This window comes from Balaenoptera acutorostrata, chromosome 7, assembly GCF_949987535.1.
Source record: "Balaenoptera acutorostrata chromosome 7, mBalAcu1.1, whole genome shotgun sequence".
Taxonomy (NCBI): Eukaryota; Metazoa; Chordata; class Mammalia; order Artiodactyla; family Balaenopteridae; genus Balaenoptera; species Balaenoptera acutorostrata.
In genome coordinates, this window is record NC_080070.1 from 29217421 (window position 1) to 29241538 (window position 24118).

At 38.5% G+C, this 24118-nt stretch overlaps 1 protein-coding gene across 14 annotated transcripts in view; it reads left to right on the plus strand.

Annotated features, from left to right (window-relative positions):
• The window catches only part of CADPS2 (calcium dependent secretion activator 2), a 545377-nt gene that overhangs the window by 262634 nt on the left and 258625 nt on the right, over positions 1-24118 (plus strand). For all 14 annotated transcript variants that reach the window (XM_057549848.1, XM_057549852.1, XM_057549849.1 and 11 more), the window contains exon 7: positions 14141-14252. In XM_057549848.1, the coding sequence (XP_057405831.1) occupies positions 14141-14252 (112 nt within the window). The remainder of the gene's footprint in view (positions 1-14140; positions 14253-24118) is intronic.

Here is a 24118-nt window from a genome sequence, read left to right on the forward strand (position 1 = left end):
TTAAATAGAAAATAACCAAGTGTGACAATATTTGCCATATGTATGGAAACAGTTAATGTCTATCTTACAAAGAGTTTTTAAAAATCACCAATTGATAGAAAGCCTACTAAGAGAGAAAAGGACAATGGTAATAAAAAGACAAGTCAGAAATGCAGATGACTAATAAAGAGAAAGTGCTAGACCTCAAAAGTAATTTAAAAGTACAATTTAGAGCCCTGTTCATTTCTGTATGATTTGGTTTATTGTTTATATTTGAGTTTATATGTCTGTCTCCCCTACTACTCTGAGTTCACTTAGTACAGGATCTGTTGTCTTGATTTTTTTTGAATGCCCACTACCTTTCCCAATACCAGTCACATAGTTGGTTAGATAAAACAATGAAGAGATAGATGATGGATGAAATAATTCTTTGAGTTACATATCCCTTTAATTCGTTACTGCTGGTTGTAATGAGGAATATAGATTGAGACTGCTTTTAAGTTCTTAGCTTCTGTAATCATGGTGCATTATGTGGTCACAATGAACAAGAATCTTGAGTTAAGGGATTTTAATGGTTTTTGACATAACTGTTTTACTGCTTATGGTTTTCAACATACTTTAAAACAAATATGCTATTAACTTCTGAGAATTCTTTCCGATCACAATATAAATCTAGTTCTCTAACTTCTCTGAGGCCATGGGAGGTATCTAGCTGTTAAGAATACAGGGCAAGGGTGGAGATATGTTGCAGAATATAATAATAAAAATGTTTACTGTCTATAATCTTCTGTTAGAATATGTTTCAAGAGGCTAGACTTTGGTTGCTGACACTAGAATATGTCTGGCACACACAAGGTACTCATCAATTTTTTTTGAATGAATAAAAGGCCCTGATTCAGTTTTGTGTCCCCTCTTTTGTTTTCTTTTTTTAATACATCATGCATGGTTGTACATCACCTTCATAACTGTCATAGGTAGCAGCAAAATATTCCATTGTGTGCCATATAATTTATCTAATCCTTCCCCTAATATTAGATATTTAAGTTGCTTGCTTTTGCTATTATACCTAATGCTATAGGGAATATGTTCCTGCTTATACTTTTTTATTGCACATGATTATTTTGTTAGGATAAATTCCTAGAAATAGCCTTACTGGATGAATAAATTGAACATATGTTTTGGCTCCTGATACAAATTTCCAGCATACTTTATTTTTTTTTTTATTTTTATTTTTTTTAAATATTTTATTTATTTATTTATTTATGGCTGTGTTGGGTCTTCGTCTCTGTGCGAGGGCTTTCTCCATTTGCGGCGAGTGGGGGCCACTCTTCATCGTGGTGCGCGGGCCTCTCACTATCATGGCCTCTCCTGTTGTGGAGCACAGGCTCCAGACGCGCAGGCTCAGTAATTGTGGCTCACGGGCCCAGTCGCTCCGCGGCATGTGGGATCTTCCCAGACCAGGGCTCGAACCCGTGTCCCCTGCATTGGCAGGCAGATTCTCAACCACTGCGCCACCAGGGAAGCCCCAGCATACTTTATTTATTAGCAAATACGTAATTAATGTCCGTTATTTCAGTTGTATATGAACTACCCTGTTTTCATAGCCACGAAGTCCTGCCGGTGCTTTGTAGATATTTTATTCATTGGAAGATTTGCACTGGAAGTCTTAATCCTCATAAATAATACATTCATAGATGTAGAAAAAGGCAATGCATTTTGAGTCAAAGCAAATTGACAGCAAGGGTAGTGTATTCTTTCATCACATAATACAGAGAAAATAGTATGATAACTGGTATTAATTCCTTAAAGTTTTTAAACATGCCAATTAAGTAGAAAACAAGGAAATATCATGGTGAATATTGAAGATAGGCCTATTATCTTTTTCCTTTCTTCCCTGACTTTTTTGGGAGGGAGATTTTTGTTTTTGTTTTTTTTTAAAGAAGTTTGAACACTAAGACCTTGAGCTCTTAGCGGTCTTCTCTCTCCTAGGGGCATTTGCTTTATTTTATTTTATTTTATTTTATTTATTTATTTATTTATTTATTTTTGGCTGTGTTGGGTCTTCGTTTCTGTGCGAGGGCTTTCTCTAGTTGCGGTGAGCGGGGGCCCCACTCTTCATCGTGGTGCGCGGGCCTCTCACTGTCGCGGCCTCTCTTGTTGCGGAGCACAGGCTCCAGACGCGCAGGCTCAGTAGTTGTGGCTCACGGGCCCCGCTGCTCCGCGGCATGTGGGATCTTCCCAGACCAGGGCTCGAACCCGTGTTCCCTGCATTTGCAGGCAGATTCTCAACCACTGAGCCACCAGGGAAGCCCAGACTTTGGTTTTTAATTCATTTGTTACAGAATTCATAAACATTTTTTAACTGTACATATCTTTTTAACTTAACTTTCAGAGGAGAAATTATCAAGGTGATGCCAGTTTGCTTGTATCCTAGAATGTTGGAATATATAAGGACTGTTAAGTGTCACCATATTTATATTCATGCACCCTTTAAAATTGCACATTTTTGTCAAATGTCTGTAAAAGCTTAGACCTCTAGCTGTTAGTTAGGATCTGCCAGTATCCCTGTGCCTCAGCTTCTCCCTGCCTGAAAGCATGTTGTTTAAACTTTCCTTATTTCACAGGAGTTGGCCATTAGCAATCCATACTCTACAGAGTTCCTGGACCTTGTTTGTAGGGAAATGTACTCTTGTGGATTGCCTATCAGGCCTATGATATTCATCTATTTCCTGCCTTCATTGGCATACTGGTTTTGAGAAAGGGTATCCTGGATTCCCTTCCAAGTTATAGATTACTAATGATTTCCCATAAATTTTCACTCTTTGTTTTCTAATAAATTACTGTCTCTACTTGGAATATATTGATTAGATTCCTTGTCTGACTTCTCTAAGCTTGTCTGTACCTTATCACCATTCCTAGCATAGTTTTAGTTCTCTAATTTTACAAAAGTCTGATGGTTGAAAAGTAATCATGACCTTGGGATTGTGAAAAAATAATAAACTGTTCATACTTAAAGGGCATGGTTACTACTGAACACTTTACATCACCAAAAAGGACACCAAAAGTTGACAAAAACACAAAGGGAAATTGACAAAAATTTCAATTTTGGTTGGAGACCTCGATACTTATACCTTGCTATATAAGGGATACCAAAAATCATCAAGGATAAAATAGATTTAAATAGCACAGTAGAGGAGGGACCTTCAAGATGGCGGAGGAGTAAGACGTGGAGATCACATTTATCCCCACAAGTACATCAAAAATACATCTATATGTGGAACAACTCCCACAGAACACCTACTGAACACTGGCAGAAGACCTCAGATTTCCCAAAAGGCAAGAAACTCCCCACGTATCTGGGTAGGGCAAAAGGAAAAAGAAATAACAGAGACAAAAGAATAGGGACGGGACCTGTACCTCTGGGAGGAGCTGTGAAGGAGGAAAAGTTTCCACACACTAGGAAGCCCCTTTGCTGGTGGAGACTGTGGGTGGCGGAGGCGGGGAGCTTCGGAGCCACGGAGGAGAGTGCAGCAACGGGTGCAGAGGGCAAAGTGGAGAGATTCCCGCACAGAGGATTGGTGCCGACCAGCACTCACCAGCCCGAGAGGCTTGTCTGCTCACCCGCCGGGGCGGGCGGGGGCTGGGAGCTGAGGCTCTGGCTTCCGAGGTCGGATCCCAGGGAGAGGACTGGGGTTGGCTGCGTGAACACAGCCTGAAGGGGCTAATGCGCCACAGCTAGCCGGGAGGGAGTCCGGGAAAAACTCTGGACCTGCCTAAAAGGCAAGAGACCATTGTTTCAGGGGTATGTGAGGAGAGGGGATTCCTTCCCTGTCTGCCCACAGAAGGCAGAACACCGCCTAAACGAGTTCCAGAGATGGGCGCGAGCCACAGCTATCAACTTGGACCCCAGAGATGGGCATGGAACGCTGACACTGCTGATGAAGCCACCAAGAAGCCTGTGTGCAAGCACAGGTCACTGTCCACACCCCCCTGGGAGCCTGTGCAGCCCGCCACTGCCAGGGTCCCCTGATCCAGGGACAACTTCCCTGGGAGAACACACGGCGTGCCTCAGGCTGTTGGAACGTCATGCCAGCCTCTGCTGCTGCAGGCTCTCCCCACATTCCAATTATAACTACCCCTCCCTCCCCTGGCCTGAGTGAGCCAGAGGCCCCTAATCAGCCGCTGCTTTAACCCTGTCCTGTCTGGGCAGGAACAGAAGCCTGAGGGCAACCTACATACAGAGGAGGGGCCAAAACCAAAGCTGAACCCCAGGAGCTGTGCGAACACAGAAGAGAAAGGGAAATCTCTCCCAGCAGCCTCAGGAGCAGCGGATTAAATCTCCACAGTCAACTTGATTTACCCTGCATATGTGGAATACCTGAATAGACAACGAATCATCTCAAATTGAGGAGGTGGACTTTGGGAGCAACTGCAGACCTGGGGATTGCTGTCTGCGACTTACTTGTTTCTGATTTTTATGTTCATCTTAGTATAGTTTTTAGCGCTTGTTATCATTGGTGGATTTGTTTGTTGGTTTGCTTGCTCTCTTTTTCTTTTATTATTTTTTATTTTTTAATACTTTCATTCTATTTCATTCTTTTATTATTATTATTATTTTCTTTCGTTTTTCTCCCTTTTGTTCTGAGCCGTGTGGCTAACAGGGTCTTGGTGCTCCAGCCTTGTGTCAGGCCTGAGCCTCTGAGGTGGAAGAGCTGAGTTCAGGACACTGGTCCACCAGAGACCTCCCGGCCCCACATAATATCAGTCGGCGAGAGCTCTCTCAGAGATCTCCATCTCAACGCTAAGACGCAGCTCCATCCAATGGCCAGCAAGCTCCATTGCTGGACACCCCATGCCAAACAACTAGCAGGACAGGAACACAACCCCACCCATTAGCAGAGAGGCTGCCTAAAATCATTCTAAGATCACAGACACCCCAAAACATACCACTAGACGCAGCCCTGCCCACCAGAACACAGGCACCAGTCCCATCCACCAGGAAGCCTACACAAGCCACTGAACCAAACTTACCCACTGGGGGCAGACACCAAAAACAACGGGAACTATGAACCTGCAGCCTGCGAAAAGGAGACCCCAAACACAGTAAGTTAAGCAAAATGAGAAGACAGAGAAATATGCAGCAGGTGAAGGAGCAAGGTAAAAACCCACCAGACAAACCAAATGAAGAGGAAATAGGCAGTCTACCTGAAAAAGAATTCAAAGTAATGATAGTAAAGATGATCCAAAATCTTGGAAATAAAATGGAGAAAGTACAAGAAATGTTTAACAGGGTCCTAGCAGAACTAAAGAGTAAACAAACAGTGATGAACAGCACAATAAATGAAATTAAAAATTCTCTAGAAGGAATCAATAGCAGAATAACTGAGGCAGAAGAAAGGGTAAGTGACCTGGAAGATAAAATAGTGGAAATAACTACCACAGAGCAGGATAAACAAAAAAGAATGAAAAGAATTGAGGACAGTCTCAGAGACCTCTGGGACAACATAAAAATGCATCAACATTCGAATTATAGGGGTCCCAGAAGAAGAAGAGAAAAAGAAAGGGACTGAGAAAATATTTGAAGAGATTATAGTTAAAAACTTCCCTAATATGGGAAAGGAAATAGTCAAGTCCAGGAAGTGCAGAGAGTCCCATATAGGAAAAATACAAGGGGAAACATGCCAAGACACATATTAACCAAACTATCATAAATTAAACACAAAGAAAACATATTAAAAGCAGCAAGGGAAAAGCAACAAATAACATGCAGGGGAATCCCCATAAGGTTAACAGCTGATCTTTCAGCAGAAACTCTGCAAGCCAGAAGGGAGTGGCAGGCATATTTAAAGTGATGAAAGGGAAAAACCTGCAACCAAGATTACTCTACCCAGCAAGGATCTCATTCAGATTTGACAGAGAAATTAAAACCTTTACAGACAAGCAAAGGTTAAGAGAATTCAGCACCACCAAACCAGCTTTACAACAAATGCTAAAGGAATTTCTCTAGGCAGGAAACACAAGAGAAGGAAAAGACCTCCAAAAACAAACCCAAAACAGTTCAGAAAATGGTAATAGGAACATACATATCAAGAATTACCTTAAATGTAAATGGATTAAATGCTCCAACCAAAAGACCTAGACTGGCTGAATGGATACGACGATAAGAACTGTATATATGCTGTCTACAAGAGACCCATTTCAGGCCTAGGGACACATACAGACTGAAAATGAGGGGATGGAAAAGATATTCCATGCAAATGGAAATCAAAAGAAAGCTGGAGTAGCAATTCTCACATCAGACAAAATAGACTTTAAAATAAAGACTATTACAAGAGACAAAGAAGGACACTACATAATGATCAAGGGATCAATCCAAGAAGAAGATGTAATAATTGTAAATAATTATGCACCCAACATAGGAGCACTTCAATACATAAGGCAAATGCTAACAGCCGTAAAAGGGGAAATCAACAGTAACACAATCATAGTAGGGGACTTTAACACCACACTTTCACATGGACAGATCATCCAAAATGAGAATAAATAAGGAAATACAAGCTTTAAATGACACATTAGACAAGATGGACTTAATTGATATTTATAGCACATTCCATCCAAAAACAACAGAATACACTTTCTTCTCAAGTGCTTATGGAATATTCTCCAGGATAGATCATATCTTGGGTCACAAATCAAGCCTTGGTAAATTTAAGAAAATTGAAATCATATCAAGTATCTTTTCCGACCACAATGCTGTGAGACTAGATATCAATTACAGGAAGAAAACTGTAAAAAATACAAACACATGGAGGCTAAACAATATGCTACTATATAACCAAGAGATCACTGAAGAAATCAAAGAGGAAATCAAAAAATACCTAGAAGCAAATGACAGTGAAAACATGATGACCCAAAACCTATGGAATGCAGCAAAAGCAGTTCTAAGAGGGAAGTTTATAGCAATACAGTCCTACCTCAAGAAACAAGAAACATCTCAAACAACCTAACCTTCCACTTAAAGCAATTAGAGAAAGAAGAACAAAAAAACCCCAAAGTTAGCAGAAAGAAAGAATTCATAAAGATCAGATCAGAAATAAATGAAAAAGAAATGAAGGAAACAATAGCAAAAGTCAATAAAACTAAAAGCTGGTTCTTGAGAAGGTAAACAAAATTGATACACCACTAGCCAAACTCATCAAGAAAAGAAGGGAGAAGACTCAAATCAACAGAATTAGAAATGGAAAAGGAGAAGTAACAACTGACACTGCAGAAATACAAAGGATCATGAGGGATTACTACAAGCAAGTATATGCCAATAAAATGGACAACATGGAAGAAATGGACAAATTCTTAGAAAAACACAACCTTCCAAGACTGAGCCAGGAATAGAAAATATGAACAGATCAATCACAAGCACTGAAATTGAAACTGTAATTAAAAGTCTTCCAACATACAAAAGGCCAGGACCAGATGGCTTCACAGGCAAATTCTATCAAACATTTAGTGAAGAGCTAACACCTATCCTTCTCAAACTCTTCCAAAATATAGTAGAGGGAGCAACACTCCCAAACTCATTCTATGAGGCCACCATCACCCTGATACCAAAACCAGATAAAGATTTCACAAGAAAAGAAAGCTACAGACCAATATCACTGTTGAACATAGTTGCAAAAATCCTCAACAAAATACTAGCAAACAAAATCCAACAGCACATTAAAAGGATCATACACCATGATCAAGTGGGGTTTATTCCAGGAATGCAAGGATTCTTCAATATACGCAAATCAATCAGTGTGATACACCATATTAACAAACTGAAGGATAAAAACCATATGATCATCTCAGTAAATGCAGAAAAAGCTTTTGGCAAAATTCAACACCCATTTATGATAAAAACTCTCCAGAAAGTAGGCATAGAGGGAGCTTACCTCAATATAATAAAGGCCATATATAACAAACCTAAGGCCAACATTGTCCTCAGTGGTAAAAAACTGAAACCATTTCCTCTAAGATCAGGAACAAGACAAGGATGCCCACTCTCACCACTGTTATTCACCATAGTTTTGGAAGTTTTAGCCACAGCAATCAGAGAAGAAAAACAAATAAATCCAAATCTGAAAAGAAGTAAAACTGTCACTGTTTGCAGGTGACATGATACTGTACATAGAGAATCCTAAAGATGCTACCAGAAAACTTCTAGAGCTAATCAATGAATTTGGTAAAGTAACAGGGTACAAAACTAATGCACAGAAATCTCTTGCATTCCTATACACTAATGATGAAAAATTTTAAAGCAAAATTAAGGAAACACTCCTATTTACCATTGCAACAAAAGGAATAAAATACCTAGGAATAAACCTAACTAGGGAGACAAAAGAGCTGTATGCAGAAAACTATAAGACACTGATGAAAGAAATTAAAAATGATAGAAACAGATGGAGAGGGATACTATGTTCTTGGGTTGGAAGAATCAACATTGTGAAAATGACTGTACTACCCAAAGCAATCTACAGATTCAAGGCAATCGCTATCAAACTACCAATGGCATTTTTCACAGAACTAGAATAAAAAATTTCGCCATTTGTATGGAAACACAAAAGACCCCGAATAGCCAAAGCAATCTTGAGAAAGAAAAACGGAGCTGTAGGAATCAGCCTACCAGACTTTAGACTATACTAAAATACTACAGTAATCAAGACAGTATGGTACTGGCACAAAAACAGAAATATAGATCAATGGAACAGGATAGAAAGCCCAGAGATAAACCCACACACCTATGGTCAACTAATCTATGACAAAGGAGGCAAGGATATACAATGGAGAAAAGACAGCCTCTTCAATAAGTGGTGCTGGGAAAACTGGACAGCTGCATTTAAAAGAATGAAATTAGAACACTCCCTAACACCATACACAAAAATAAGCTCAAAATGGATTAAAGACCTAAAAGTAAGGCCAGACACTATCAAACTCTTAGAGGAAAACATAGGCAGAACACTCTATGACATAAGTCACAGCAAGATCCATTTTGACCCACCTCCTAGAAAAATGGAAATAAAAATAAACAAATGGTTCCTAATGAAACTTCAAAGCTTTTGCACAGCAAAGGAAACCATAAACAAGGCGAAAAGATAACCCTCAGAATGGGAGAAAATATTTGCAAACGAAGCAACTGACAAAAGATTAATCTCCAAAATATACAAGCAGCTCATGCAGCTCAATATCAAAAAAACAAACAACCCAATCCAAAAATGGGCAGAAGATCTAAAAAGACATTTCTCCAAAGAAGATATACAGATTGCCAACAAACACATGAAAGGATTCTCAACATCACTAATCATTAGAGAAATGCAAATCAAAACTACAATGAGGTATCACCTCACACTGGTCAGAATGGCCATCATCAAAAAATCTACAAACAATAAATGCTGGAGAGGGTGTGGAGATAAGGGAACCCTCTTGCACTGTTGGTGGGAATGTAAATTGATACAGTCACTATGGAGAATAGTATGGGGGTTCCTTAAAAAACTAAAAATAGAACTACCATATGACCCAGCAGTCCCACTAGTGGACATATACCCTGAGAAAACCATAATTCAAAAAGTCATATACCACAATGTTCATTGCAGCACTATTTACAATAGCCAGGACATGGAAGCAACCTAAGTGTCCATCGACAGATGAATGGATAAAGAAGATGTGGCACATGTATAGAATGGAATATTGCTCTGCCATATAAAGAAACGAAATTGAGTTATTTGTAATGAGGTGGATGGACCTAGAGTCTGTCATACAGAGTGAAGTAAGTCAGAAACAGAAAAATACTGTATGCTATCACATGTATATGGAATCTAAAAAAAAACAAAACAAAAAAGGTTCTGATGAACCTAGGGGCAGGACAGGAATAAAGACGCAGATGTAGAGAATGGACTTGAGGACACAGGGAGGCGGAAGGGTAAGTTGGGATGAAATGAGAGAGTAGCATTGACATGTATACACTACCAAATGTAATATAGCTAGTGGGAAGCAGCTGCATTGCATGGGGAGATCAGCTTGGTGCTTTGTGACCACCTAGAGGGGTGCGATAGGGAGGGTGGGAGGGAGATGCAAGAGGGAGGGGATATGAGGATGTATGTATACATATACCTGACTCACTCTGTTATGCAGTGGAAACTAACACAACATTGCAAAGCAATTATACTCCAATAAAGATGTTAAAAAATAAAAAAATAACACAGTAACAACCTTGAGCTTATAGCCATATATACAACACTGTGCCCACAATGGAGAATACTTTTCAAGTACTCATGGAAAAGTTAAACTCACACATAGACATGCATACATACATGTTTTAGAATATAAAGCTAGTTTTAATTATTTCAAAAGATTACTGTCATGAAAGTTTTATTCTCTAATATGATTCACTAGAAGTAGAGCTTAAGAAAACTTCATTTAAAAATTTAAAAACACCTATAAACAGCTGATTAATAAAAATATTGTTAATTTATAGGATGTTGTACTTAAAGTGGTTAAGGGAAATTTATAGCCTTATATGCTTAACTAGAACAAAAGAAAGGCTTAAAATTAATGCCATGCATTCAAGTTAAAATTTTAAAAGAACAGCAGAATTAACACAAGATAAATTAGAATGGAATAACAGAGCAGGGTTTAATGAAATAGAAAACCAACATGCAATAGAGAGGGTCATCGATCGAAGTCAAACAATGATAAGTTGAAAAGAATAATAAAAGAGACAAACCTATTTCAAGGTTAAAAATGAAAGAAAAATATTAGGAATGAAAAGACATAACTACAGATGCTGTAGATTCAAAAGATAAGGGAATTTTTACAACTCTGTACAAATACTTTTGAAAAACTTAGATGAAATCAATATAGTCCAGAAAAATAGTAGTTATCAAAATTGGCTCGAAGAGAAAACCCTGAGTAGTTTTGTAACTATGACCAGTGAAGAAATAGAATCATTAGTAAATATCTTTCCACCAAGAAATACTGGGCCCAAACAGCTTAATAGGTGAGTTCCAAGAATAGATAATTCCCATTTTTTACAAACTCTTTCAGAGAACTGTAGCACTTTTCAACTCATTCAAATAAAGTTAGCATAACAAAGACAAGGGAAATACAAGAATGTAAATCTACAAGCCAGTCTCAATCGTGAATTTTGATACATAATATTAGCGTACTAAATCTATTTTTTTTTCTATTTTTTTTTTTTTGGACATGCCACTCAGCTTGCGGGGTCTTAGTTCCCCAACCAGGGATTGAATCCACACCCTGGGCAGTGAGAGCGCAGAGTCCTAACCATTGAACTGCCAGGGAATTCCCTGTGCTTTAAAATTTTTTTTTAAATAGAAGAAATTAGGATTATCTCTGAAAAGAAAATGGATTAATATAATCTGCAATGACTAATCATCTCAATAGATAGAGGAAAACATTTAATAAAATGTTAGAGTATCCATTTCTGGATGATAGAATCTATCTAGGATTTATCTATGTCCTTGATATATAGCGTTATCTGTGATATATCTCTGACTCTCCATGTAACATATTTATGATGTAGCAATGAGATGTTATATATATATATATATATATATATATATGACATATCTATGGTCTACCGGTGATGTCATATATAATAATATATATGTATGTTACACACATAAGTTCTGATGTATTTACACGTGTGTATATAATGAACTAGGAAAACAGAATTTTCTTTACCCATTAAAGACCAGTTACAAGAAACCTAGAGCAGTGGTCACACTCAGAGGTAAAATGCTGAAAATATTCCCTTTAAGAAGAAATTCTAGGGAATTATTAACAAAAAATCCAAAATCCTAGCTACTTTGGTGGTAGTGTGGAGTAGGGGCGAGAGGAAGATGTGACCACTGCAGACCTGAACAGAGCTCTTCTAATGTCCTGGTACATTTTTCATCTTAACCTGAGCTGTGGGAATGTTGATTTTCTTTTTATTATTATTTACATTGTATCTCACTTTTAGACAACTTATGTAGGATGTTCACTATAAAATGGTTTTAATGAGTAAATGAGAGATGTACCACAGTGAATAAAGACTGAAGAACAGTTGTTGAAGATGCTTGTTTGTCAAGGATCTGAGTGAGTAGGCAGTTTTCCGGAAGTTCATGCAATCATGGGTGAGCACAGCTCTTTACATGTATGATGTTATTTGTCTTATTGTATCCAACAAAGTGGAATTGGTAACACATTTCCCTTCCTTCAGGTAAAATGACAGGAGGATGAGGGTAAAAGACAAAACTCATCAAGTCCCTCAGTGATGGTTAATAGGGTCAGTCAATATTTTTCTCTTTGGAGAACTGCATATTGGAGTAGATTAGGAATTTCAAATAATCATATAAAACTGTAATAGTTTCAAAGGATTTTTGACAGAGGAGACAAAATATCATTGATTTAATACACAAAAGAATTTTTATGAAGAGAATTTAGTTTAAAAGATCAGCAAATTCTGTGGAAAACTATTAGGCTGTGTCTACATGACTACTAAAAATCATTGATTTCAGTTATAAGAAAATGTCTCCAAAAGTTACTTTTCCAAATTTAACCACATATTACTAAATAAAGAGAAGGGTATGTCATGGGCGTCAACTCCGGAGTTGTTATCCAGATCGCCTGACTGTATTCAAGGCTTAAGATTCCACACTCTAAATTAAGAATTGTTCTCTCCTTCCTTATTTTGGTTCTGAATCTATTTTTATTTTTATTCCTATTTTAGCTCTACTTTATCTCAGACCATCTTAATTCTATGAAATGGCAAAGAGATTCTTTGCTAATCAGTTTCTAGAAATCTAAAATAGAAATTAAGTTGCTTTCCATCCTGAATGAATCTCTCCCTTCCCTCTGAAGTATGACTTTAATTTCAAAAGAACAAACTGCATCTTGATGCAGGTTTCTTCAGTCATTGAAATGGCCTGTGCTTTTACTGTACATGTATCACAATGTTAAAAATTAAAACTGCTGTGATAGGAGAAGACATCATGATTATTTCGTTTTTGGTATACTTACCTCAGTTTTCTGTATTTCAGCTTTCTGAATAAGGTTTATAAAATAAAGTTTAGACAGTGCCATGAATGTGGTAAACTGTTTTTTTAAAATAAGAAATTGGTATTTTTATTTGGTTATTGATTTTTAACAGGAATCTTATCTCCTTAAATCTCTCTTTTTCTTCCTGTTACGTCTGTTTTTCTCAGTGGTATTTTCTTTACGCTGTGCTGAATATCAAGTCTGATCTCAGAATTATGAGAAACATTGATAAGATTTTTTAGTATCAGGTGTGTTCCATTTAAGTTTGTAAATAGACTAGAATGAGTTGGTATGTGGTAAAGATGAGATGCTATTAATTAAAAGATAAGCCAAAGAAACATGTTATTTTGTTACGATTTGAAAAGCCAAATATCGACAGGCTTACTTCATTCTTAGGAGAGTGTACTGGGAAATTAATGGCAAAACACTCCTATTTTTATGGTGCTTATTTCTTTCCTTTTGACAACTTTAAAAAATCATATAAAGTAAGGGACGAGATGATTATCTCCACTTTTAAGAATATAAATAAAATATCTAGTGAAGACTTTGTACGAAGAGATGGTATGAAATCTTCAGCATGCAAAAATAATTTCTGAGAAACTACCTCTTACACACTCAAACCGTTAACAGTTTTCCCCAGCCGTCCATAAAAATCGTGTCGTAATTTGTGTTTGAATTAATAAAATAGGTTCCAATAGCTATATCTATAATGCTTTACCTTTCTTTTTAAATTGAAGTATAGTTGGTTTACAGTGTTGTGTTAGTTTCAGGTGTACAGCACAGTGATTCAGTTATACATATATATATTCTTTAATGCTTTACCTTAACCTAAATTCTTACGGCACACTGTGTTTTGTACTCTAATGTGCTAATTTTTAGAACAGCTGAATAATTATTACAAGCTGTAAAGCTTATTGTTATTTTCTTTCTTGACTGTGCCATCTGTCAGAAACAAAAGCAAAGATAAAAATCTCAGTGAGCCATGGAAGATTCTCCATTGCTTCATGTGCCTTCTAAGGAAACACATCTACATGGAAAACAAAATTAATGCTGCATTTCAAAGAGAATCTTTGTTACTTCATTGCAGGTGGGGAACCCAAGGAGATTTTACCACTACTCATCCACGGCCTGTGGTCAAAGTAAAACTCTTCACGGAAAGCACTGGGGTCCTGGCCCTTGAAGATAAAGAACTGGGAAGGGTGAGTTATGGTCAGCCCCGTGTTTCCCAGGGAGCACAATTTTAACTTCTCTTGATTTAGAGTTAGGGTGGACCAGTATGCAGTGTGTAAACCATCTGTTCGTACGTTAATAATTTATTTGTAATTTCCCATGAGCCCAGCTTACAGCTCTGATTTACTAAACATAATTGCTGTAATGGAGAAAGTATTGTGATAGGCCTTGGGTGTTTAAGGGGAACACATAAGGTCATAGTCACTGACTGAGTCATTCTTGTCACACGTACTCCAGTGGCCAGTGAGTGAATGGTATAGGCCAACTTGTCTTTCTTGGTGAAAGGTAACCCTGATTCAAACATTTCTGTCCATGCGTTACAAGCATCTGCTTTATATTTGAAGTCATCTGCTCTTTCTGTTCGTTGTGATTAGATTGATTACAGAATATCTCTTAAGTGTATTTATCTCTTGTACCTCTCTCATTTTCCCTGTGAGAAGGTCTTCGCCACACACCTTTTAACCTAGAATTGTTTTTTTCCTATAGTCACCTCCTCATCCCTATAATATATTTATCCTCTAATCCAGGATCTCTCACCTATACTCAGCTTCTTCTGACATTACGGTAGATTTGTGATCTTAACACCTCTCTGTGTGAAAGATTATCTGCGGTTTTGTTCACGAGGTAGATGTGTTCCAGTGAGTAGACTATAAAGTTATCTTCTGTAATGTGGATCTATTTTACCCAGACCTGAGCACTGCTTTCGTATATATTTTCCAGAAAATAAAGCCTTAAGAAATCTTACTTGAAAATTTCTGGTAATGGTGGATAGCTGGTGTGATGTTAGGTGTTGAAGGATGCTAGGATTCGTGTGTACGTTGGATTTTTTTTCCCCCTAAAGTTGGGATTTCTATTCATTTCAAATCTTCCTCCTTTTCTGTATCCTTTACACCTTTGAAGTTTTTTCATTTCTAGGGATTTTGTGAATCGATACCCACACTCCAGAAATTGTGAGTCTGCATTCATATGCTAGATTTCCTCTTCTGCTTTCCTGTTATGTGTATTTCTTAATACCTAAGAGAGCTAAACCATAATGTTCGTTCATTCATGTGCTTACATATTTGTGCATTTATTATTTATTATTAACAAAGGTATACAGGTGGCATAATCTAAGAGAAGAACCCTGGAGACTGCATATGGTCTGATGGATTTGTGAATCAGGGTTTCTCATTTAAATTATTATTACATTCATTTACCTTGTTTCCTTATTGTAACTTTTTTACTGTGTAATAGCAGCCATTTTAAGTCTAATGCTATAACGTAATTTAAGGTATTTTTAATTTATTTTTCAGCTCTCTAGATAGATAGATATAGATATCTATATATATATAAAAGCAATTTTTAAATTATGTACATGAGTGGTATATTTTCCAATCAGTTGTATATCTGAGAAAGACCTCATGCTCCCTTGTTCCTGTGATACACGAAAGACAGTTTTTCTATCTGTATAAGAGTTTCTCAACCTCAGCACTATTGATGTTCTGAGTAGGATAATTCTTCGTTGTTAGGAACACTCCTGTGCATTTTATGATATTTGGTAGCATTCCTGACCAGTCAATATGTGCCAGTAGTCTCGTCCCCTCTTAAGTAAAGATGATAAGAAATGTCTCCAGACATTGCCAAGTGTCCCCTGGGAGCACCTCTGCTTGAGATCCATTGATCTATGCTAATGACCTCAGTAGGTTTCATGATTATAAATGTTTTTTTGGGTTAATGACTTCCAATTTTTAAATTAGTTTTCTTCCTTGGAGCTTCAGATTTGTATATCCAACTTGCCTACTTGGTATTTCTAATTGTGTATTAACAGATATCTCACACTAAATATTTTTGAAATAAGAACTTTTGATTAGCAACCCCATCGAGTCTTCCATAGGGGCCATTGTCAAGCCAGTGATCTCAGCATGCCCTTTTTTTCTTCTTCTTTGACTCTTAATACCCAATCTATTTGCAAGTTCTGTCAGCTTTTTCCTAAATTTATCCTGAGTATGTTCACACTTTAACATTTCCTCGACCATAATTCAAGACATCATTATTTCTCACTAATAATAGACAGCTTACGGCTTTCTCATTTGTCATCTCGTCCCTTCTGATCCAGCTTTCACACCTCAGCCACTATGATCTATTTAAAATTCAAAACAAAATCACATCATTCTGTCCTTAAAATCTTCCCTTGTCTTCTCAGTTATTTGGAACGAAGAATCAGACTCCTCATCATGGTGTCGTATATGCCCAAGAAGGGTTGTCAGGGTGGGACCCTGGACAAGCGGCGTCAGCAACACCTGGAAAATTGTTAGAAATGCAGGTTCTCAGGCCCAACTCCATCTGTTGGAACAGGAACTTGGGGGTGGGGTGCTGCCATCTGTTCTAACAAGGCCGCCTCATAATTTGGACACACACCAACAGTGAAGAACTCTGCTCTGCATGAACTGATCTCTCTCCAAATTCATCTCCTATTACACCCTCCTTGCTTACTATCATTCTTCCTTCAGGTTTGGCTTTCTTTCTGTTCCTCAAACATATCAGACTCATTCTTGGTTTACACTTTGGGTCTTTAGATGTGTTATAATCTGACCACATGTGCGCAATTAGAAGAAAATTAGAAGAGAACGGTGGTCATCGCTGGAGGGTAGAGCTACTGGTAATGTTTTCTGTATATTTACCTACTTTGATACTTAGAAACAGTAACAACATTTTAATTTGAAGAAAAAGGCCTTACATCATGTGAGCTCTGTAGTCTAAAATGATATAACTCTTGTATCCGGGGATCTTAGTTTAGTGAAGTTTTTTAATTAAAATTTTGTGTGATATTTGAAAGATAAGTCACACAGCCTTTAAAATAGATGTATAGCACAAGAAGATACACTAAATGGATATAACACAAGAAAACTGACAATAACAAAAGCTGACAAGGATTCAAATCAACAAACTGAATCTTTGCTGGCGGAAATGAAAAGTTGTACAGCCACTGTGGAATACAACTTGCCAGTTTCTTATAAAGTTAAACTTAGACTTACCATATAGCCCAGCAGCTGCCCTTCTAGGTATTTACCCAAGGGTATATACAGTTCATGTCCACACAAAACCTGCATGTGAATGTAACAGCTTTATTCATAATCGCAGAAAACTGGAAGCAGTAACATGTCCTTAAACAGAGTAAAGGATAAATTGTGGTACATCTATAGAGTGGAATACTATTCAGCAATAAAAAGAAATGAACTACTAATTCATGCAACAACATAGATGAAACTTAAATGCAAGTGAAAGAAGTCAGACCCAAAAGACTACATAATGTATGATTTGTTCTAAAAAAGGCAACATTATAGAAACAGAAAACAGATGAGTGTTTGCCATGGATTGCCCCAGGGAGGAAGTGGTTGGCTGAAAAGGGGTGTACAGGGATCTTTCAAGGTGAAGGAATTTTTCTGTGTGATACTGGGTATTGGATGTATGAATGTATGTATTTGCCTAAACACATAGAACTGTACATCCCAGGAGGAGATCAATCAAGATGGAGGAGTAAGAGAATGTGGAACTCACATGTGTTTGATAAACACATCAGAAATACACCTACATGTGGAACAGTTCTAACTGAAAACTATCTGGAAACTGGCAGAAGGACTCTTATACAACCAAGGCTGTAAGAAAGATACATATATAATCAAGTAGGAAGGGAAGAAATACGATCAGGTTGGGACTTGTGCTCCTGGAAGGGAACTTAGAGGAAAAGGGAGAATACGTGGCTGGACACCTGCCCTGGGGAATGAGCAGTGAGAGCCGCAGATTGGACACCCCAGTCCTGGGGTCCTGAACAGGGGAGATGAACCCCCTTGGCTGGTTGGAGGCTCTGGGAACAGGAGGGCTAACAGGAGGGCTCTGGGAACACTGGACTCGGCTTGTGGGCAGCACGAGCACACTGGCTTGCCCCCCCAAGGCAGGTGAAGAGAGGTCTGCTCTAGCAGCTGCCAGGTTTCCCAAGACACCGGATCTTGGGCAGCCGTGACTGGGGAGAGGACTCAACTGTGGGACACGGAGGCTACCAGGTACTGGGGCAGAGCCTGGGTGAGGTGGTGGCAGCCATTGTTGGCACTTACTTAAGCAGCCCATCAAAAGCAGCCCAGATCTCTATGGCAGCCACTCCACCGCAGCTCACCACCCCCATACATGCCCAGAGTCCATGTGGGTTCCCCCTGCCCTGCAGTATTGCTCCACCACTGGGCAAGGGTGGCAGAGGCTGGAGAGAGTGATCAGCTGTGAGGGACAAAGGGATTTGCACCTGAGGCTGTGTCTGAGCAGAGCGAGGGAAACTATTGTGGGTGCCTGCACAGGCAGCATGGCAGAGAAAGCTTGGACTTCTGTCTGAGGCAGACAGGAGCGGAGAGCCCCCAAGGGCCCCGTTTGCTTCAGCACTACCCCCTCTGGGGCAAGGGTCCCCAGTGCAGGGAGAGGGATAAACACATACTTAAAGGGAATAGAGCCAGCTCAGGCCTGACCCTCAGGGAGTCTGCTCCAGCAACTTGGGATCAGACCACTACCCCCAATAGGGTGTTGCTGGCCACTGAGCAGAGGGGAGGTCCTGCCTCACACCTGGCTCTAGCCCCTCCATCTCCAGCCCCACCCCCTACCAAGGTCATAGCTGCCAGAACACCCTGAGGAAAGATATGACTTGCATCCTCATCAAATCCAGCTCTCCTACCAAAGGCATTGGACACAGTCCATATGGGGACTCTCCCACATAAGAATACTCCTTCAAGACCACAATAGGTAACTGTTTCACCTAAATTCATAGAGGCAGAGACGTTAGAGGGATTGCTCTCAATTGAAAGAGCAAGAGAAAAGCCTCAACAATTTGCAGTTGAAACAAACAATTTGCCAGATAAAGAATTCAAAATATTGGTAATAAAAATGTTAACTAAATTAGGGAAAAGAATAGATATACACAGTGAAAATTTTAACAAGTTAAAAAATAGAAAGACCCAATCAGAAATGAAGTCAATACCTGAAATTTAAAAAAAAAAAAAACAACACAAGAAGGTATGAATAGCACACTGAGTGATACAGAAGAATGAGTAAGTGATCTGGAAGACAGAATAATGGAAATCACCCAATCAGAGCAGCAAAAAGAAAAACAAATTTTAAAAAATAAAAATAAGAGACCTCTGGGATAATTTTAAGCCCACCAATACTTGCATTATACGGGTCCCAGAATGGAGAAGAGAGAAGGGGATTGAAAATGTATTTGAGGAAACTATGGCTGAAAACTTTCCAAACCGGAGCAAGGAAACTAAATATCCAGGTATTAGAAACACAGAGGATTCCAAACATGATGACCTCAAACAGACCCACACCAAGATATATCATAATTAGAATGGCAAAAGATAAAGAATTATAAATGCAGCAAGAGAAAAAGAGTCAAATACAAGGGAATCCCCATAAGGCTATCAGCTGACTTCTCTGCAGAAACTTTGCAGGCCAAAAGGGAGTGACATTATATATTCAATATGCTGAAAGGGAAAAACTTGTAACCTAGGATACTCTACCCAGCAAGATTATCATTTAGAATAGAAAAGGAACTTCTCAGGCAAGCAGAAACTAAGAGTTCATCAGTACTAAACCTATCCTAAAAAAATGTTAAAGTGTCTTTAAGTGGAAAGATAGGAATCTATAGGAGAAGGAAAATCCCACTAGGAAAGGCAAATATATAGTAAAGACTGAGGATCAACCACTTACATAAGCCAGTACAAAGATTAAAAGACAAAAATTGTAAAAGCAACTATAACTACAATAAACTGTAAAGGGATACATGTGAAAATGTAAAATATGACATTAAAAATGGTGCGGAGGAGGGGAGTAAAAAATGTGGCTCTTTTAGAGTGTGTTTGAACTTAAAATGACTACTAGTTTAAAACAAGTAGATATATGAACCTCATAGTAACCACAAATTAAAAACCTACCAACTAAGAAAAAGGAGCACAACCATACTACTAAGGAAAATCAAACCACAATGGAAGAAACAAGAAGAAATGAACAGGGAAGAGCTATAAAAACAACAGAAAAACAAATAATAAAAGGCAATAGGGGCTTCCCTGGTGGCGCAGTGGTTGAGAATCTGCCTGCTAATGCAGGGGACACGGGTTCGAGCCCTGGTCTGGGAAGATCCCACGTGCCGCAGAGCGGCTGGGCCCGTGAGCCACAATTACTGAGCCTGCGTGTCTGGAGCCTGCGCTCCGCAACAAGAGGGGCCGCGATGGTGAGAGGCCCGCGCACCGTGATGAAGAGTGGCCCCCACTTGCCACAACTAGAGAAAGCCCTAGCACAGAAACGAAGACCCAACATAGCAATCAATCAATCAATCAATTAATCAATAAAAAAAAGGCAATAAGTAGATACCTATCAATAGCTATTTTAATTTTTTTTATTTTTTTTAAATTGTTTCATTTTTAAAATTTTTATTTATTTATTTATTTATTTATGGCTGTGTTGGGTCTTCGTTTCTGTGCGAGGGCTTTCTCTAGTTGCGACAAGTGGGGACCACTCTTCATCGCGGTGCGCGGGCCTCTCACTGTCGCGGCCTCTCTTGTTGCGGAGCACAGGCTCCAGACATGCAGGCTCAGTAATTGTGGCTCACGGGCCCAGCTGCTCTGTGGCATGTGGGATCTTCCCAGACCAGGGCTTGAACCCGTGTCCCCTGCATTGGCAGGCAGATTCTCAACCACTGTGCCACCAGGGAAACCCTCAATAGCTACTTTAAATGTCAGTGGACTAAGTACTCCAATCAAAAGACATAGGGTGGCTCTTTGGATAATACAAGAGACTCACTTCAGAGCTGAAGACACGCAGACAGAAAGTGAGGGAACAGAAAGAGATATTTCATGCAAATGGAAACAAAATGGGGGTAGCAATAGTCATATCAGACAAAATAGACTTTAAAACAAAGTCTTTAACAAACCACAAAGAAGGGCATTATATAATGATAAAGTGATCGACACAAGAGGAGAATATTACTCTCATTAACATATATGCACCCAATACAGGAGCACCTAAACATACAAAGCAAATACTAACACATAAAGGGAGACATTGACAGTAATACAATAATGATAAGGGATTTTAACATCCCACTGACATCAATGGACAGATCATCCAGACAGAAAATAAGGCAACAGTGGTTTTAAATGACACAATAAACCAGTTGGATATAGTAGATATTTACAGGACATTACATCCAAAAACAGAGTACACATTCTTTTCAAATGCACATGGAACATTCTCCAGGATAGATCATATGCTAGGCCACAAAACAAGTCTAAACAAATTTGAGAGGATGGAAATTATATCAAGCACTTTTTTGAACCACAATTGTATGAAACTAGAAGTCAATTATAGAAAACAAATGAGAAAAGAACAAAGACGTGCAGACTTAAACAACATGTTATTAAAAAACAATGGATTGGACTTCCCCGGTGGTGCAGTGGTTAAGAATCCACCTGCCAGTGCAGGGGACATGGGTTTGATCCCTGGTCCGGGAAGATCCCACATGCTGTGAAGCAACTAAGCCTGTGTGCCAAACTACTGAGCCTGCGCTCTAGAGCCTGTGTGCTGCAACTACTAAGCCTGCGTGCTGCAACTGTTGAAGCCCACACGCCTAGAGCCTGTGCTCAGCAACAAGAGAAGCCACTGCAATGAGAAGCCTGCGCGCCACAACAAACAGTAGCCCCTGCTCACCGCAACTAGAGAAAGCCTGCGCACATCAACAAAGACCCGATGCAGCCAAAAAAAAAAAAAAAAAGGTCAATGAAGAACTCAAAGAAGAAATTATATGTGAAATCTAAAAAATAAAACAAACGGGTATAGCAAAACAGAAACAAACTCATAGGAAACAAACCAGTGGTTACCAGCAATGAGAGGGAAGTGGGGAGGGGCAAGATAGGGGTATGGGATTAAGAGATACAAATTACTATGTATTGATATAAAATAGATAAGAAGGATATATAGCACAGGGAATTTTAGCTATTTTCTTGTAATAACTTAATGGAGTATAACCTGTAAAAATACTGAACCACTATGCTGTACACCTGAAACTAATTTAATATTGTAAATCAACCATACTTCAATAAACAAAAAGAACTGTACATCGTAAAGCATGTACTTTAATGTATGCAGATTAACACAGATGAACTTAGTTGTATTACAAGGTACAATATAACTGCACTGAAAGGAGTGGTGAGAAATGTACACCTAAGCGATATAAGAGAAAAACAGTAACCTGCAAACACTACCTTAACCAAGTAATGAAGATTAACACTACCATTGATGCCACACAGCTATCATGTACTCCTGATACGATGTTATGAGAACGGCACATTTCACCTCTGTGATATTCTGTCTGAAAACCCCAACTTAAACCCAGTTTAATTATGATGAAAATATCAGACAAAACCAGACTGGGGGACACTGTACAGGATAACTGGCTAGTATTTTTCTAGTCTGTCTAGGTATAAAAACAAGACTGAGAAACTGTCACACACAGATCAGAAGAGACTAAGGAGATGTGACAACTAAATGCGATGTGGTGTCTTGGATTGGGTCTTGGAATAGAAAAAGGACATTGATGGAAAAACCCATGGAATCCAAATAGAGTCTGGGGTTTAGTTAAGAGTAATGTAACAATGTATGTTTTATGGTTTTCGCAGAAGTACCATGGTATCATATGTTAATTATGGGAGAAACTCTGAGAGGTATACAGGAACTTTCAATAATATTTTTGCAACTTCTCTGCAAATTTTAAAAATTATTCCAGAATGTAAAGCTTAGTTTTAAAAAGATTTGTAATAAAGAAGGCTTTTCAGCATTTTTTTTTCAAAATGCTTCAGCTTATATTTTCTAAGAGACAAACATTTTCTTACATCAATTCCATTATTGCACCTAGGAAATTTAATGTTGATGAATATTAGTATGTGATATATAGTCAACATTCAGAGTCCCATAATTATCCTAGCATGTCTGTAAAAGCTGGACTTCCCCATCCCCCTATCCGGAATACAATTCAGGATCATATATTGGGTGGGTGGGGCGGGGGGGGGTTGTCTATGATGATGACATTTTTAACGAGTTTAATTTTGTAGAATGTTTTCCCTTCTGGGTTTGTCTTACTGTTTTTTCATGATTGGATTCAGCTAAACATTTTTGGGAAGAACCCTACATAGGTGATGTTTTGTGATTCCTGTAGCATCGTATCGGGAGTCATATAGTAGTAGATTTTCCTGGTATTAGTGAAGTTAATTAAGCTTGATACCATCAGTCTTTGTTTTCTGGAGCTGGAGATGTTGATCGACTCAGCTTGTACTCTCCCTATCCCAGGCCTGTAATCAGCACTGGTTCTTTTTAGTGATAATGGAATTTAGAAATCAACATTCTGTGTATCATCACTTACGGTTAAGGAATATATACCTTTTAAAAATCATGAGTTTACAGGTTCCCTGCAGCATCAATATGTTTACTTATTTTCTGTCTTGTAATACATACAAAATTGTTCCAGAAATACTGTACCAGTACCATAACCAACAAAGAACTTACCAAGTAATGGTCAGTATTTCTTTGTAGTTCTTTTTGTCCTTAGAATGTATCTCAGTAAGGATGTATGTGTGATTACTTCATTTAAAAGTAACCTAGTACAATAGAAGATAAAGCTTCTTATTTATATTCTAAATGGTAAAAATCACTGAAGATACTACAGGTTCAGTCATTATGGAGATTTCCTTCAACAGGTCTGTCATAATAATTCTCATCCAAGCAGCTCACTGAAGGATTTATTAGATCAGTTTTGCCATACTAAGTA